At 39.0% G+C, this 17,722-nt stretch overlaps 2 protein-coding genes across 2 annotated transcripts in view; one reads left to right on the forward strand and one right to left on the reverse strand.

Moving 5' to 3' along the window:
* SMAD3 (SMAD family member 3) overlaps window positions 1-13,423 on the forward strand; it is a 156,696-nt gene extending 143,273 nt beyond the window's left edge. Inside the window, exons 7-9 of the mRNA XM_074234468.1 lie at window positions 1,906-2,043; window positions 5,411-5,555; window positions 8,487-13,423. Coding sequence (XP_074090569.1) covers window positions 1,906-2,043; window positions 5,411-5,555; window positions 8,487-8,610 — 407 coding nt within the window. The 3' untranslated portion in view covers window positions 8,611-13,423. The remainder of the gene's footprint in view (window positions 1-1,905; window positions 2,044-5,410; window positions 5,556-8,486) is intronic.
* AAGAB (alpha and gamma adaptin binding protein) overlaps window positions 7,580-17,722 on the reverse strand; it is a 71,323-nt gene continuing 61,180 nt past the window's right edge. Inside the window, exon 9 of the mRNA XM_074234466.1 lies at window positions 7,580-8,393. Coding sequence (XP_074090567.1) covers window positions 8,341-8,393 — 53 coding nt within the window. The 3' untranslated portion in view covers window positions 7,580-8,340. The remainder of the gene's footprint in view (window positions 8,394-17,722) is intronic.

Here is a 17,722-nt window from a genome sequence, read left to right on the forward strand (position 1 = left end):
TTGGGGGAAACATTTTAATATGTGTGTGATGTTTAAAAAGCACAATTTCTAAAGGGAAACAAATTCCTCACTTGATTTTTATAGATCTTAGAATCTCTATTTCCATTATTCCCCTCTGGCTCCCCATTTCCCAGATCAAACAGCCCAATTGTTCATTGGCCTTCCTCCAACAATGGTAGTTATCCCTTTCACATGATGTCTTTCCCCATTGAGTTTCTGAGATATGCACACACATATATGTATATTTGTATAAATATCACACAGCACACATAAGAAATTAAATGGGAATTTTGGGAATGTTTTACAGAAGTCAAAGGCCAGCTGACAATGGGCAGAAAAAGTTTTAAAAACTTAGAAATGCATAAAATATATGTAAAGTATTATACAATATCAATATATTTAATCTTTTAATACCATCATTATTCAGACTTCTTTGATACAGAGGGTCAAAAAATTTTATGTGGATTTTCCAAGATTACAGATGAGCTAAGCCCCTAACCCCCTCGATGTGGAAGGGATTATGTATTACAGTCCTATCCACCAGCATCTCCAATAGAAATGACAAAGAATAGAGTGGTGAAAATAGGAAGGACAGAATGAGAAAATGACACTTTCTGCAGGCTTTCTCTATTTTTGATATGCTCAGTGCCCACGTGAAGTAGGGCTTACTTCTGTGATCTCTTCCTTATTCTTCCAAAGAAACACAAATGGTGACCCTTCCCTACAGGAGACAGAGAACATCACTGTGGAGAGAAGAGAGCAAGAGAGTGAGCGAGGGAGAAAGAGAAACAGAGAGAGAGAGACAGACAGAGACAGAGAGTGACAGAGAGAGAGAGACAGAAAGTGATGGAGACAGAGAGAGAGAGAGACAGAGAGTGATGGAGACAGAGACAGACAGAGATAGAGAGTGACAGAGAGAGAGAGAGACAGAGAGAGAGACAGAGAGACAGAGACAGAGAGAGACAGAAAGTGATGGAGACAGAGAGAGAGACAGAGAGTGATGGAGACAGAGACAGAGAGTGACAGAGATAGAGAGACAGAGACAGAGAGTGACAGAGATAGAGAGACAGAGACAGAGAGAGACAGAGACAGTGACAGAGACATAGAGACAGAGACAAGAGAAAGAAACATAGAAAGAGAGAGATGAGAGAGACAGAGAGAGATGAGAGAGACAGAGAGAGAACATGAGACCAAACTCAAGCACGCATGTTAGAGGCTTTACGTAATTGGATTTGAAACAAGTTTAAAAATAGTTTGTCCATCTGGGGTGAATTTAAAACAAGATGGAAAATTATATGTTAAGCCTATGGAAAGTTTTTTTTTAAAGTTTAAAACAAGTTTCCAGGGGTGTCAGGAGGGAGCCATGTGTGATTTGATTCAGTAGTCACTGCTCAAAAGCCAAAGGGTTGGGACCTGGAAGGCAGGGGAAGGTCAAGATAGGGGAAAATCTACTCACTTTGGCAAGATATCCAGAAAGAGCCATTCCTATTTCTAAGCTGGTTGTCTTTTGTGAACTGAGCTTCTCTTTTTCCTGAGACCTTTCCAAGGATGTTGAATTAGTTTTTTCTGTGAAAAAGTTACCTTATCTATTCTTTTTAGTCACGTTTTCAATTACTTCTCATCCTTTTCTCCCCATTGAGGGACAGAAGTGAAACTTAAAAGCTGGATATTTCTGGAGCATTCACATGGTCTTTGTTCAGATTCAGGGTGTGAAAGTGCCCGGGCTACCCTTGGCCTTTAAATGAGTGTGAGTTAGGGTAAGGAAGGTGGAGAGGCCACTCTGAGCGTGAATATTCATGATCACTGTTGGTCTTACAGACCAGCACAGAGGACAGTGACTGAGCTCTGAACATCGAACTGTGGGAGCTGAGAAACTGAAATTTTCCATTGGTGTTTGTTCCCTAGGAAGAGGAGTGCGGCTCTATTACATCGGAGGGGAGGTCTTTGCAGAATGCCTCAGTGATAGTGCCATTTTTGTCCAGTCCCCCAACTGTAACCAACGCTATGGCTGGCACCCAGCGACTGTCTGCAAGATTCCACCAGGTAATCCAGCCCATAGGATCCTTCCTGGCTCCCTACCTTTTTTCTGAGAACTCAACAAGAGTATCTGAGATCATTTCCTTACTTCTCAGTCTTTCTTTACCATTATCTTTTGCAGAGCTGCTTTCTCAATGATTAGACCTCAGGGTCTCCTTTGTTACTTTAATGGAGTTCCTTGGGGACATAAATGGCTTATATGCATATATTTGTCTTTAAACAGTGGCCAGCCCAGTATCTACTTTTAGCTGACAGTGCAGGTCATATGGAGTCTGCTTAAATTGAATTTTGCTGGTTCAGGATCCCCTTAACCTTAGTGGATGAGAACAGGGAAAATTGAGTCTGGCTGCTGTAGATCCTAAGATCCTTCACATAGATCTGGAAGGGTTCTTAATGGTCATTTCATTTGAACCTCTCATTTTACAAATGAGGAAATTGAGGCCCAGAAAAATTGCCTTGCCCAAGATCACAAAGACATGACAAAATTTGTATTTGAAATCAGTTCCTTTGCCTCTGAAACCAGCACTGTACCATCTATTTTCCTTGTTCACTCTGACTTTCAATATGTGACATTTTTGCTTCCCCTTTTGTACTGTGTTAGCAGATTTGCAAGTGTCCCAGAAAACAGGCAAGTAGGAATGATGTTTTCAATGCAAATTTGATAATAACTTGGAATTATGGGGTGGGGTGATAGTGGTAACAGCAGTCACAGAGATGAAGGAAAAAACAGAAGTTGTACAGATACTAAGAGCAACTTAGGTGGCACAGTGGATAGAGGGCCAGACCTGGAGTCAGGAAGACCTGAGTTCAGGTTTGACCTTAGCCACTTCCTAGCTGTGTGATCCCTGAGCAAGTTTCTTCACCCCGTTTGCCTCAGTTTCCTTCATCTGTCAAATGAGCTAGAGAAGGAGTGGGCAAACTGGTCCTGTATCTTTGCCAAGAAAGCTCCAACTGGGGCCATGAATAATGTAGGACACAATTGAAAAACAACTGAATGACAGAGATACCCACTTCAGATAATTTTAAGGACAAACATCCTAACAGACAAGCTTTTAGAAAGTAGAATGGATTGTCTTGGAAACAATGGGTCCCTTGCCCCTTCTTCGCTTCCCTAAAAGACTAGGTGCCCCTCTCCCCACATCAGGGCAAAGGTAGAGGGATATTCTTGTTCAGATAGATGGTCTCTCATGCATTTTCCAACTCAGAAATCCTAGATCACTTTTACTTTGAATTTTTTCATTTTTGATCAATTCTTCTATTTCTTATTGCTATTTTCCCCTTGAAGGGGGGGGGGGGGGGGAGAAGAATGTGGACTGAAGGACTCCCAATGCTATTGATTAGCAAATGAAAGGTTAGTGTAGTCTATCTGATAACATTGCTTCTCATCTTTGGGAATTTTTACCATTCATTTTTCTTTCTCTATTTTGCATATTCCTGATACTCCAAAATAAAAAAGGACTATTTCAGCAAAAAGAGTTTTGTTGGTGGTAGTAGTTCTCACTTTCTTCTTCCCTCAGTAACCAAAGAAGTACACACACACACACACACACACACACACACCTTCTACGATATACTGCTATCCCTGCTCTCTTGGTGCCAGTATCTGGAAAACTTCTATACAGTTTACTGTGTAGAAATAGAAGCTACTAGGGCCTTATCTGCCAGGTTTCTTTTTTTGTTAATTTGGAGCCAGTGTTACCATTTTAGTTTTCATATCAAACAGAGCCAGCCTTCCCTGATAACAGCATAAAATCTCCTAATTTTCAATACATCAAACCTCATTTTCCCTCTATCCCTTCTAAATCCCCTAAATCAGCATGAAATTTGGTCCTGTTACTGACTGAAGTGATGACAAAGTCCATTTCTTGTGCTCTCTTTTGTCTTCTGTTCCCATTCCCTTATATGAAGGTGTTCCAGTATAATTATATAGTCCTCTCTCCTACTTGTGAGGAGCAGAGAAATTCTTGGGTTTCCTTGTCAGTAGACTTAGCCTTGGAAACTAGGTAAAGGATTGGTTGTTCTTGAGTGTGTAAAGTTTAATTATGTTACCAATCTTCCAGTGGCAGTGGCTACAAAATAAAGTCCTAATGCCCTTGAAGTCAGCTGTAAGAATCAGCTAAGCTGTCATATTGGCCCTTTTAAGAAATACTTCATGTTTTCTGGTCTTCATAGTTCATTCTCTGGGTTATCTCTATCTGAATTCTCCTAACTACATGAAATGCTGCTTTCTCCATTGAAGCTTTCTTTGGTCATGTTAGCCAGAAGTGAACATCAGAGGATCATGGATCAATCAATCAATAAACATTAAGAGCCCATGCAAAGACAGTTCCTGCCTCAAGGAGCTCACAATACTACCCTGAGTGCCTTCCAGGCACTTTAGTGGACATTGGAGTCAACTTTTCAGCTGCCCCTTCTATCTTAAGCTTATCACCTCTAATCTCACTTGTTTTTCAGTTGTGCATGACTCTCCATGACCTCATTTGGAGTTTTCTTGGCTGAGATACTAGATTGGTTTGCTATTTCCTTTTCCAGCTCATTTGATAGATGAAGAAACTGAGGGAAATAAGGTGAAATGACTTGCCCAGGGTCACACAGCTAGTGTCTGAAGCCAGATTTGAACTCAGGAATATGGAATATTGTAGGGGTTCTATAGGCCAACAATAAAGTTTTTGTCTTCTGCAGAAGTGGAATGAAATAATGATTTCATTATCCTGGATTCTTCCCACTCCCCTCTCCTTTCTTCTATACTGATGCCAATCCCAACCAGATTGGGCCCCCACTTTTTCCATATAAAGCCTTCTCTGACCTTTCCAGCCCATTCTGAACTTTCCTTCCTCTGAACCCTCACAGTGCTTTCTAGAATGCAACCTACCATCTTCATTTCATACTCATATATGTATTCTCTAAATGGTAGCTAGTTTCCTTAAATAGAATTGTAAGATTGTTGAGGGCAGGGACTGTATTTTATACTTCTTATAGCTCTGACACTCACACCCACTTACATGAGACTGCTCATGTAACAACTTTTCAATAAAAACTTGTTGGAGATTTAATTGTAGATGGAGTACCCACCATGTGCCAGCATTATGCTAAGTGTCTTTTTACAACTAGCTTCTCATCCAATCCTCACAACCACCCTGAGGTACTAATTATTATCTCTATTCTAACAATTGAGGAAACTGAGGCAGACAGAAGATTTATGGGTCACCCACAGCTAGTGTCTGAGGCAGCTGGATCTCAACCCAGGTCTTCTTGACTCCAGGCCCCAAATATTCTTTGATATTATGGATATCCTGAAGTTTACTTGGTAGGGAAGAAGATTCAGCTCAGACTCTCTTGAATAAAAGTGATAACATTTTGATTTTGTTGGTAGGATGCAACCTGAAGATATTCAATAACCAGGAGTTTGCAGCTTTGCTGGCTCAGTCTGTCAACCAAGGCTTTGAGGCGGTTTACCAGCTGACTCGGATGTGCACCATTCGAATGAGCTTTGTCAAAGGCTGGGGAGCTGAATACAGGTCAGGTCTTTCTTGACTTTGGGGCTTTGTCTTCCAAGGTTGCATTTCCAAGGGGTAATTATAAAACTCTAGAATGTTATGGTTGGTGGGAGTCTTAAGAAAATCTCTTACTCTATTATACTTCACTCCATGAATTGATGAATAGATGGCCTGAGAGAAGAAGGGATTTTGTCTAAGGTCATGAAGCTAATGGGACCAGAGTTGAGACCTCCTGACTCATAAATCTAATTGTTCTTTTCCCTTACACATTTTTGTCTGTTTATTCTTTTTTTAAAGGATTTTATTTTGAATTTTACAATTTTTCCAATCTTGCTTCCCTCCCCCCACCCCCACAGAAAGCAGTCTGTCTCTACATTGTTTCCATGGTATAGTTGAATGTGATGAGAGAGAAATCATATCCTTAAGGAAGAAAAATAAAGTATAAGAGTCAACAAAATTACCTAAGATGATAACGGTTTTTTATTTAAATTAAAGTAATAGTCTTTGGTCTTTGTTCAAACTCACAATTCTTTCTCTGGAAATAGATGGTATTCTCCATCTCAGATACCCCAAAATTGTGCCCAATTGTTGCACTGATGGAATGAGCAAGGCCATTAAAGTTGACCATCACCCCCCATGTTGCTGTTTCCCTTACACATTTAGACAAAAATGTTTTTTAAATTGCCTTTCACCAGTAAGTTATGTGTTTCTCTTGCCTTCCCTTGCCTGATCTCTCTATACTAGAATCAGGAAAACTGACTACACTGGGGAGCATAATCCCTGGCTCTTAGAAGGATGAGAAAAATAAGAAACAGGTGATGAGAAGGTGGGCTTATTGTTTGTGAAGGGAGAAATAAAACTGCTTAGAAACTAAATGCTTCATAAAGTGGCTCTGAAGGGAGCTGAGACAAAATGTCAATGTTACTTTCATGTACAGTCTTGCTTTAAATTTATCTTAGATCCATAGTTTGTTTCGATTTAGACCCTAAAGTTTACTTTTTTAAAAAAGCTATGAACAAGAATTCCCAGATATGTGGAGCTATTTCCCCCTCCTTTATGCTCCCATTCTCCTCTTTCCAGTCTCCGTCTCTTAGAGCAGACAGCAGAGGGACCAATGTATTAGCTTTGAGAACCAGTGCCTCGCAAGTTATTCTTCTACTTCTCTTCATTTTTCCAGATGTTTGGAGTCCATTTTGTTTTGCAGTCATTCGGCACCCTGGCCAAACCCATTTCATTATTGGCTCTAGGCCACAGCTTATAATGAAATCCAGATGATCATGACTTATGGAAAGTTAGATTCTCATTAGAGTATTTCAGTCAGTAAAACCCCTCATCTCGAGTTTACCGTACCTTAGCTGCTGGTTCCTTTCTTTCCCCCAGTGGACTGAAGTGCAGAATCATGGCTTTTGCAAGGAACTGATTATTATGAATAATGCCCAATTCCTGGGGTCCCTCTGTAAACCGATATAGGAGATAATTGACCATTCAAACACCAAGGTGTCTAGACCTTGTGAACTTTTCTCTCAGCCATTCCAGGGGCTAACTCCTTTTCTAGCAAAATGCCCAAAGGTCTGTTTAAAAAGTAACCCAGAAAAGAGGAATTAACTTAGGTGAAACTCATCAGCTGATGTGCTGCAGGAAGTCTGGATTGTAGGGATAAAGATAGAAAGTTAGAAACATTGTGTGGAAGGTGAAATGGAGTTGGTGAGGTGGACATGAGGTAATAAGGAAGATAGAAAAATAACGTAAGGCTAGAAAACGACCAGTCATCGCTGACCAGACACAACTGAGCGTGACTTCAGTGGATGGGCGAGGGGAATGCTGATTTTCCTCCAGACCTATTCTACTTGATCAAAGCTTCACACTAAGAGAAGAGAATGGTGACTCTAAGTGGGAATCCTCAAAGGGGTTGGTGCCACCTTTTAACCCAATGTACTTCAGTAAGGCTCTGTCAGGTGAAAGCCCTTCCCTATAAGGAACCATATTAATATATTAATTAATAGAACATTAATTAATATATTAATATGGCCAGCACATCCATTCCTACGGCAGACATACACAACACCCTGTCACCACTAGCTGCCAACTCCATTTAGTCTACCTAACGGGCCTGAGGGTGTGGCCCTTTCCCAGAACAATCCTGCTTTCCTACCTTAGACATGCCAAGAAGAGAATTAGGTTACAACTCTTCTCTTACTTAGGCAACTGAGGGTTTGAATTCCTAGTCTTCTCACCTTTAACTGGCAACTACATTAATCCCTAACAAACAGCTATAGCTCAGAGGAAGCCTTTTGGAGCTTCTTCAGAGCAGCGTCATCTCTCGGCACCAATTTAGAAAGTGCTTTGGGGAAAAGAAATGTTTAGTGTGCCGTGATTTTTTCCAGTAATTGTTCCATGATCCACTTTAGTCCTCGTAAGAATTTCCAAAATAATGCAGTAAATGTGAATTGTTTCAGTGAAATAAGTAACTTGAGTGCAAATTTTAGGATTGAAAGGCAGTTTGTTTTAATGATCATGAAATACTTGGATCAGATAGATCCCCATTCAGCCTTGAACCCAGGTTCGGAAAGCCAAGGTTATCTGTAGTTCCCCATTTAGTTGGAATTCAGAGACGTAGGAGTCTCTGTCAGTTAGAGGCTGCTGAGATTATTGTGTAGGTGGGAATTTATTCTGCTTGATAAAGATAATTTTTGGCTCTCCTCTTTGGTGAGAGCTGTTAATTTAGCAAACAGAGTTTTCTTTCTCGCACCCTTCTCCCTCCCGGTTCATTCTGGAGGAGTTCAGTCTTTTTCATTGGCATCTCCCTCTAAGACAGAGTCCAAAGTGTGGTAAGACTGGATTCCTGTAGAAAGCTGTCACCTAAGCAGAAAAGAATGTTTGGACTGTGATGAGACCCTTGGATACGTTGTTTTGAAAGTCTCTCATTCTTTGTACCTTTCTTTATTCTTATAGGAGACAGACTGTGACCAGCACCCCTTGTTGGATTGAGCTGCATCTGAATGGTCCTCTCCAGTGGCTGGATAAGGTCCTCACACAGATGGGCTCCCCTAGCATTCGATGCTCTAGTGTATCTTAGAGACATCTATAAGCCATGGGAATGGGGAGGGTAGAGGTGCTGGTGGTGGTGGTGATGGGAGGGGTAGTGAGGGAGGTGGGAAAATCTAAGACTCATTAAAAATGGGAAGCCTGTTTAACTGACAGCTGTCAAAGAAGAAACTTTTCTCCTCAACCAAAGTGATATTGACACACTTTTAAAAAGTCAACAAGGTATAGAGGTAGTTTTTGAAAATAACCGTTCAAAGCAGCCACTTCTACAGATCAAGGTTAGGAATTGGCTCATAGTATGAGGTGCCATGGAGTCAATTCAAAGCCCAAGTTCATCAGACTGGTGAATACAGACTGATTCAGTTGTCTTGAAGCCAGAAGATGGTATTTTGCATCCCCTGTGACCCCTTTTCCTCTCCCCTTTGTCCTCCTTCGGTGATGGCTTTCTGTGGGGGTCACAGTTAGAAATAATCATCAGTCTAGGATGGAAAAGACAAACTCTTCTTTAAAAGGCATTGCTAGGAGGAAATGCTGAGTTTGCAGTGAAAAGGACTGTGCCCTGCAGCTTTCCCAGCTCCACCCTCCAGGCAGTGTGGTAAGAATGAACATTCCTGCTGAGCATTCCCGAGATCCATCTCTTCAGCATGCTGTACTGTGGACAGATCACCTTTGATGTCTTACCTGTCCTCTCTGCACACTAGCTGGAAGGAGGCAAGAATGTGCAGTAGAAACAATGATAAATGCACAAAGGGAGCAGTGGGGAAAGTTGATGAAGGCCATTTCCCTCTTCCTCAACTCACCTAAACTTGTTTCTTACTTTAAAAAGTTGGAAAGACCAGTCTAGGTTCTGTGCATATGTGATGTACAGTTCTTATTATCACATTAATCTCAAAGAGATTTGAATTACATTAACTATTTACATGAAGCAAAGGACACATGTCATGACTTTTTAATGTTGCAGTAGTTAGTTTTGGCTAGAACAGCACTACACTGAGTGGGTTTCCAGTCATTTACAAGAACTCGCTCTATATCCTGATGCATTTGGCCAATGCTGTTTAATGTAGTTGGTTTCATTAATTAAATTAACATTTTATTGTTTCTTCTTTTAAATTTTATTTTTAAAACTTTCCCCAGTTAATACTTTGACAGGAAAGTCCCTGGGAGAGAGAGGGAGGAGGAGGAGGAAGAGAAGGGAGGAACTGTAAACTTTTTGCAGCCATTATTTGTTGAAGGTGAAATTTTACCAAGTTGTGTTTGGAAGATGCTAAACCAACCTTTTTGAAGCAAATTCATGGCTATAAATTGACCAAACATCTTTTAGCATCTCAGATCAAGCATGGGCAAATAGAAAAGATGATTTTGAAATCTTACACTCCAAAAAATAACAAGTTTAGTGTAAAAGGATCTGTTGTCTTTTCCATGTACCATGAGATTCTCTAGCTAAATATCTGTAGATAACCAACAGCAACACTAGCAGTAAATAGAACAAGCACTCTTGCTGGTAGAAACCTAGCTTAATAAATGTATTAAAAAATACTTTCAACTGGAAAAAAGGAACCTCTTTTCTCTTTCAGTGATGTTTTGTAGCATTACAGGAGACTGAAATGTTATCTAAAATCCATACTTTATTCATTGCTGATTATTGCCATCTAGGATTTTTGCATGGATTTGTGTCATGGGAAAAAAAGGATTTCCCATGGAAATTCTTTTTTATTTAGGTAGGTGAGGATGAGTGAGAAGGAAGTCTCTACTTCTGCCAAGCAAAAACCTCAAATGTGCCATTTTTTTTTTAATGTTAGGAGTCCAGGGTGCTTTGGGAATAGGGTTCCAACAGTGGATGAGTTCCCAGCTCCACACACAAGCTCCATAGACCCTGATGGCTTAGGAGCATTGGTAATAAAGGAGCTTTTAACCTGTGCCTGTCATCTTGAAGAGGTTCTTCTCTTTGGTACCCAGAGCAGATCTAATCCAGTGGCTCACTGGAGAGATTTAGGCACTACAGAGTATCAGGGTTCATGCCTGACAAGGGAATGAGAAAGCCAGTTTTCTGAGTAATTCAGGAAGCCACTTAAGTGTCTATGTTTGTGCTTCGTGTTTGTGACATGAGATTAACAGCATGTATGCTTTCATTTTCTAGCAGAGCTTCAATGATGCCTTTCAAAAGCCATATGTAGTTCTTTAGCCTTGACATTCTTCAGCTGTTATTCTGTCCTGAGAGGTGCCTATAACTCACTTGTTGCTCTAGTTCCTATTTGCACAGCTATCCTTTTACCTTCTCAGTTCATGTGTGTTCTTAGAAACAACTCAGCTATGAAAAGTATCCAAACAGTAATTTGGGTTGTATGATGTAGTAGAACCTTAGGGCCATAGAGTAATTGATTTTAACCCAAATGACAACACCTTCTGAATAGTATGAAATCTTGTCTGTTTTTTAAAAAACAAATTCCCCCAAGTTATACTCCCTTCTCTTTAAGAGTAGACTATAGAGGGGAAACTTGGGCATCATCTCTAAAATCAATTGAATTACAAAAAGATAGGTCGGGAAGCAGTATCATTAGAAGTAAAGGATGTCCTGGGGACTCTGATACTCGTATCCATTTTTATTTCAGCTTCTTCAGTTGACAAAAAAGTTTTCCTAGTTTGAATATCTGATGTGTGAATGACTTTTGCACATTTTGAATTTTTTTTTAAATGAACAATTGATAGAGCTGAGAAGAGAGTAAAGTTTGGGGACTGTTAACAGTTGGATATATTGTGTTGCACAGTTTTACGTGTATTTTGTACAGGTATCATTTTAAAGGATGGTGTTTCCCTATTATATTCTCAATGTACATATGTCATGATTCTGCAGTTTATACTGACACTAATGAAAAAAGGCAGTGGGCCATAGACCATTGTAGTTGCTATTTCCAAAGGGTTTTGTTTTGCTTTTCCCCACTCTTCACTCCCTTTCTTTCCCTTGCAACTATAGCTTATAACTTGTAGGTAGATGGCCCAGCCTGTTTTATATTATAGGCCTGTACTAGGATTTATCATCTCAACTGGCTGTCCTCTTGGTAGACTTCATAGGAGAGCAGATTTTCTTTTTTGCAACAACTCTCTAGTCAGTGACAGGTATTTTGATCCTCCTAATAACAGGAGTTATGACACATGAGGGCAGGGCTGCTGGCAGACTTTACAGTTGTCCTTGTGTGTTTATTGTTTTTTTTAATTGAATTTTAAAAATTGTTAATAAATTGAATTGTTGTGTGTACTGTTATTCATGCCTCTGCCCCCACCCCAGTTTTCTACTGTTTGGCTCTCCTAGTCTCATGTACATTTACTTCGTGCCTCACAATTCCCTTCCTCTTCCCCCGCCCCCCCCCCCCAAATAGTGTGCATGTAATTCTGCTAAGGATGCAAACATCTGACTTCATCTTAGCTTCAACAATGAGGTGACATTTATGAAGCTCTTTGATGAATCACTCTCTTTTCAGGGTTATCATATGTATTAGGCCAGTCTACTTCCTCCTTACAGAGTTCCTAAAAGGGCTATACTTTTCTTCCTAAGAAAATAAGGGTGAGAGATCAAAGGAATTGAGAAATATATGAGAAGGAACCCCAAATGTGAGCATGGAGCTATTAAAATGCCCAGAGGTAGCACATATTTTGATTCTAGTTCCACTGTAAAAATGGTTCCAAAGTTGCAATTTGACTTCAGAATGAACTTGGGTAGATAGAGAAGACAGACAGGATGAGAATGGAGAGCATCAAAATAGAAGTGTGGTCCCAATTCAAGAAAGAAAAATTCAGACATAACATAGGCAGTTCATTGCATGATTTCTCATCTAATCTGGCCTTGCAAGGCACTTGAAACTCAGAAATCTGTGCTCTGTTAAAACGTTTTAAGGATCAACTCTGAGGGAAGGGGCCAGAAGGAAGGAAATTTACTGTCAGGGGCCTTCTGCTAATTACAGCATAATCTAAATAAGTATCACTGAATTGGGAATGAAATTAGTGGAGAAAATGTGTTTCTGAAAAGTTGTCTAGGAATCAAATCCTATCAGTCAGGTTAACAGGAGACCTGTCATAATCTAAACTGGATTGCAAAATTCTCAGTGATTAGTAATTAATTTTTCTTTTTGTATGATAAAGTGAAGTGTACTCTAGCATATCAGTATTTTCATATTTATGTAGTAATTTCTTAGAACATTCAGATGGATCATAACTATTTAATTTCTGGAGAGAATTGAAAAGGCCTTCCTACTGAGAGTAGTGGTTATGAAAATCTGGGAGCATGTAGACAATTCTGGGCCTTTGTTTCATGGTCTGGTGGTTTATGCTAGATGCCCCTCTAAAGGCTTGGATATTGACAGTAATAAACAAGAGTGGGCAGGAGTCTGGTCCAAGGAAAGGATTGTGGCCATTGTTCTAGATGGGTTCCTCTGCATTGAGCCTTCTGGGAGGAAGGAGGCTCAAGGTGTTACAATGAACTGTGCCAACTTCATGTTGAAGGGCTATTGTAAGCCTTTTATCAATATGTGGTTGGAGATGGCCAATGCAATCAGTCTTCACCACCTTAGCTTGTCACATCCAAATTGTGACTTTTAGGGGGTGAAGAGGGGTCTGGTTGTGTGTGTTCATTACCTTTGCTTCTCAACCAAGCCTGGCCTTTTAATAGCTATGTAAGAGCATGTATGTACTTAGTGTTTTAGAGTTTTTCCCCTAACTTTTTTATTCTTATGAAAAGAACATCTGCTTGTTAAGCATAGTACCTCTATTGTTAAAGATTTGTATGCCTTCTCCCTCCCTCTATGATATGAAAACTGTTGTCATTCTAATAAACTGTTAATAATAAAAAAAAAATTGATCTGTTGAGATGACATTCTTTGGGTGGACCCCTGACTCTGACTTGAGAGTGTTTTAAAGTACCCACCCCAAATCATAGGTGCTCTAGTGCCAAAGGAGAAGCAAAAAACAGCAATGAAGATTTGGTTCCATCCTGTTGTATACCTGAGTGTATTTATCTACAATAAATGTTTATACTAAGGATACTAAAATACTACTGACAGAAAAATGGCTACTTTAATGATAGCCTGATTTTCATCCCCATTTTTTATCCAATGAGAAAGACTTCCATTCATCTCAGCATTTATGAAATCTAGCACGAAAAACTTCTAACAGGCACTTTCCAGTGCAGGGAAGAGATTGAGCTTTTCATAGGAAATAGGATTGGGCTGCCAGCCCCTAAATAAATATCACAACTAAACTTCTTTGGTTTGCTCAACTCTTGACATATCCAGCTGGGTCTATGGTAGAGTGCTTTGATGTGTTTCCAGTATGCAAAATCCCAATTATTTGGAAACTAGATCTGGAAATTCATTTATAGCACCATAAACAACTCACTTAACAGATTCCCAACACCCTTCAGCCTTGGTTACTGCCTTTTGTTGGTTTATAGAACAATATGGCTGGATGGTACCTTAACCTATTATACAATTCCTTGGCTCCTTCTATGTCTTACTTTGAATTCAAAGGGCTGGAGGCTGGAATTTTAAATTCTCTTTTCCTTGATAGTACTTAAATTATCCCAAGAGAAATTTGAGCAAGGTTTCCATAGTTCAGAGGCTGTTGGGTGAAGTATGAGTAGAAAAGGTATGAGTAGAAAAGAGATATCCAAATGATTCTTTATACATCTCAATTTTTCTAAGTTTCACTGAGTGACGAGTGATATCTCCTGCTTTAGGTTTTGGTGATTTGGAGGGGAGAAGAACTTACACTAGATACCAAGTAGCCCCTTTTTTAATAGCTTTGATTGATTTGATGGTACACAAGACCAAGATGCCTTCTTGAGATGCTGATGAAAATATTCTTTGAAATGAAACACCAATGTTCACTATATATTAGTGTCTAGGCTTAACCTTACTTTCTTTCAGTGTAAAGCATTCTGGCTACTTGATCAATAAGGAATGGATAGGAGAAAGAAGCCAAAGACCAAGAGACAGTTAATCTCATGGGCAAGGTTATACTGGGAGATAGCAAACTAGGAGAATTTTTCATTAGATTTCTAGAGTCTTCTGCCAAATAAATTGACTGCTAAATATAGCTTTAATTGGCCTGTAAACGGTTCACTTTTTTTTAAAGAAGTAAAAGAGGAATTTGGATTTGAAGGGAGATATAAAGTCAAAAATGGACCTAGAATAATAATAATAATATAATAATAATAATTATTATTATTATTATATTATTATTATTATTTCTAGTTTGTTTTTGTTACAGTCCCCTCCCCCATGCTTGTATTCCAAGGCTGCATTAACAACAAATAAGTCCAGATTTGGAATCTGCTTTTCTAAAAAGAAAACAAGGTAGTGTTGTAAATCATTACAGTCTGTAACTGAGATATGGCACTACTACTGTGCTAGTCAATTTCTACTTCCTCCTTTAATTATCCTTTCCTTAAAACTGGGAAACATTAGAAGAGTACAAATAATAGAAGAGATGCATTACACATAACCTTGGGTAAATGCCCAAATTTGAAGGTCCAGATGTATGAACAACAATAAAAAGGTAGTGCATAAGAGTTGGCTAGTTTGGCTACAAGAATCTTACCAAGACTTGCTCAAAGTTTTATTTTCTCCAAAACTGTATCAGGAAGTTACTGGTACTATGGAATTAGTTTTGATCAACAAAGAAGAAATGGTGAAGTGAAAGGGATGAAAATTTTGGAAGAATATGGCCATGTCATCTTAGCAAGAAGGTAAATGAGAAAGCAAATGCTGATTATTATTAGTATTTCTCCTAAAATTTAGAAAACTAGATTTCAAGAATCTTTAGGGAAATGCTAGGCATAATTCTATAGGTAAACTCCTAAAAGTAAGATGGCTCAAGATATATGGGAGATTCTTTAAAAAAAAAAAGATAACAAAAAAAGTAATCCTAATAAGAAAAGAGAAGCATTTAAGTAGACTGATATGGCCTCATAGGGAACTATCCAATATGTTCATAACTTAAAAGATTGTATACAAAACCATAGGGTTTAGAGAAACAGAAGAGAATGAAATGAACCTATAGGGATACAAAGAAAGGCAAAGCTTCCTGACTTTAAAGGAGCTCACATCCTAATGGGACTATCAAATGGAAGCTGAGTATATACAAGAAACACACAAGGTAGATTGAAGAGGAAAGGAATAACAGTAAGGAGAGATTCCTTGCAGAAGGAGGGATTTTTTTAGTTGTTGAGACTTGAAGCTAGGGAAGCCAAGAAATGAACCAAGGGGGGCAGAATACTCTGTTAAGAACAGTAAAGAGGGGGCAGCTAGGTGGCGTAGTGGATAAAGCACCGGCCCTGGAGTCAGGAGTACCTGGGTTCAAATCCGGTCTCAGACACTTAATTACCTAGCTGTGTGGCCTTGGGCAAGCCACTTAACACTATTTGCCTTGCAAAAAACCTAAAAAAAAAAAACCAGTAAAGAGGTCAATATTACTGGATTGCAGAATATGTGGAGAGAAACAGAAATACAAGCCTAGAAAGGAAGGAACTCTGTTATGAACCACTTTAAAAGTCAAACTGTACATTTTATTTTGATCCTAGAGGTAGTAACAAGGAGCCACTAGAATTGGCTCAGAAGTCAGAGGACTTAGGTTCAAATCCGACTTCTGACTCTCCTTGTGTGAATTTAGGCAAGTTCCTTAACTTCCCTGGATTTCAGTAGGTCCCTCATGAAATGGTTGAACTTGATAAAAGTCACTATGATCCCTTCCAACTTTAGATCAACAATCCTTAAAAAAAGGCAAAAGACTTAAAGATATATTTGGAAGGTCTACTTACTAGAGTCAAATAACAAAATTATAACAAGACAGCAGAATTAATACTGTATAATGGAAAATGAAGTAGAATCATAATCAAGGGACATGGGTTCAAATACTAGCTTGTGTAAATGTGGACAAATCACTTAATCTACTCATATCTCTCTCCTCACCTGTCAAAAGAGGATCTTGGATGGACTCATCTGTCATCTGTCAGGTACTGTCTTACTTGGCTTACACTATTTGTATTCCCAGAATTTAGCATAGGATTTGGCCCAGAGTAAACAGTATTCCAATAATACCAACAACTACTTTGCTTCAGATTTGTCTATTAAGAAGGGGGGGTGTGTGGCTAGGTGGCACAGTGGATAGAGCACCAGTCCTGGAATCAAGTTCAAATCTGGCCTCAGACACTTAATAATTACCTAGCTGTATAGCCTTGAGCAAGCCATTTAAAACCCCATTGCCTAGCAAAAAAGAAACAAACAAAAAAAAAGGAGCTATAAACTATAAAGGAAAAAAAGAAACATAATTATAGAGAATTACAGGCCTAGATAGGTGAGGTGATAAAAAAAAAACTTCTGTAATTCAAATGACTAAATTTCCTGGACCAGATGAATTCGATGTCAAGGTCAATGAAGGAACCTGTAGGATCACTACTGAATCAACTATCAATGATCTTAGGAAAATCATGAAAGATGACAAATTATAAGATGTCTCAAGGTCAAGTTTCCTAATTTTCGAAAGGGAGAAAAGATTCTGGAAAATTGGATTCGTAGTCAAAAGATCAAAGTTCTGTTTCTGATCCTTGTTAACTAAACAACAAAATACATGATCCTGGATAAGTTACAACCTCCACAGACTTCAATTTTCTTTACCCATAAAATGAAGGGCTTGGAATAGATGATCTCTACAGGATATTATCTTAGGGTGCCTTAAGGGTGATTGCCGTGTACCTAAGTTTTAGGCTTAGAAAGTAAATAAGATTGGGTTGTGTGTTCACTAATGTTTACTGATGATAATTAGTGCTGCCGGAAGTTGCTTTTTAAAAATGCTTTTTAAAAAAAAAACAGTTCCAATTATTAGATTTTTTTTTTTTTACTAATATTCACTATTCTTTCTCATTCTTTCTCCCTATAGTTTCTATCATCCACAGAAACAATCCAACCTCCCCTTCCCACATGAGAGCCTTGAATATCTGAAGTCAGGTTTTTTTTTGCCTTTAAACTTTCTCCTGGCAAAACATCCCCAGTTACTTCTCATGTGATATGGTTTCTATCCTTTATTCCGATCACCCACTTTTATATATGCTTCAGTTTGTCAATTTCTCTCAAAGTGTGGCATCTGGACTTGTATGC

The sequence above is a fragment of the Macrotis lagotis genome, chromosome 4 (assembly GCF_037893015.1).
Source record: "Macrotis lagotis isolate mMagLag1 chromosome 4, bilby.v1.9.chrom.fasta, whole genome shotgun sequence".
Classification (NCBI taxonomy): Eukaryota; Metazoa; Chordata; class Mammalia; order Peramelemorphia; family Peramelidae; genus Macrotis; species Macrotis lagotis.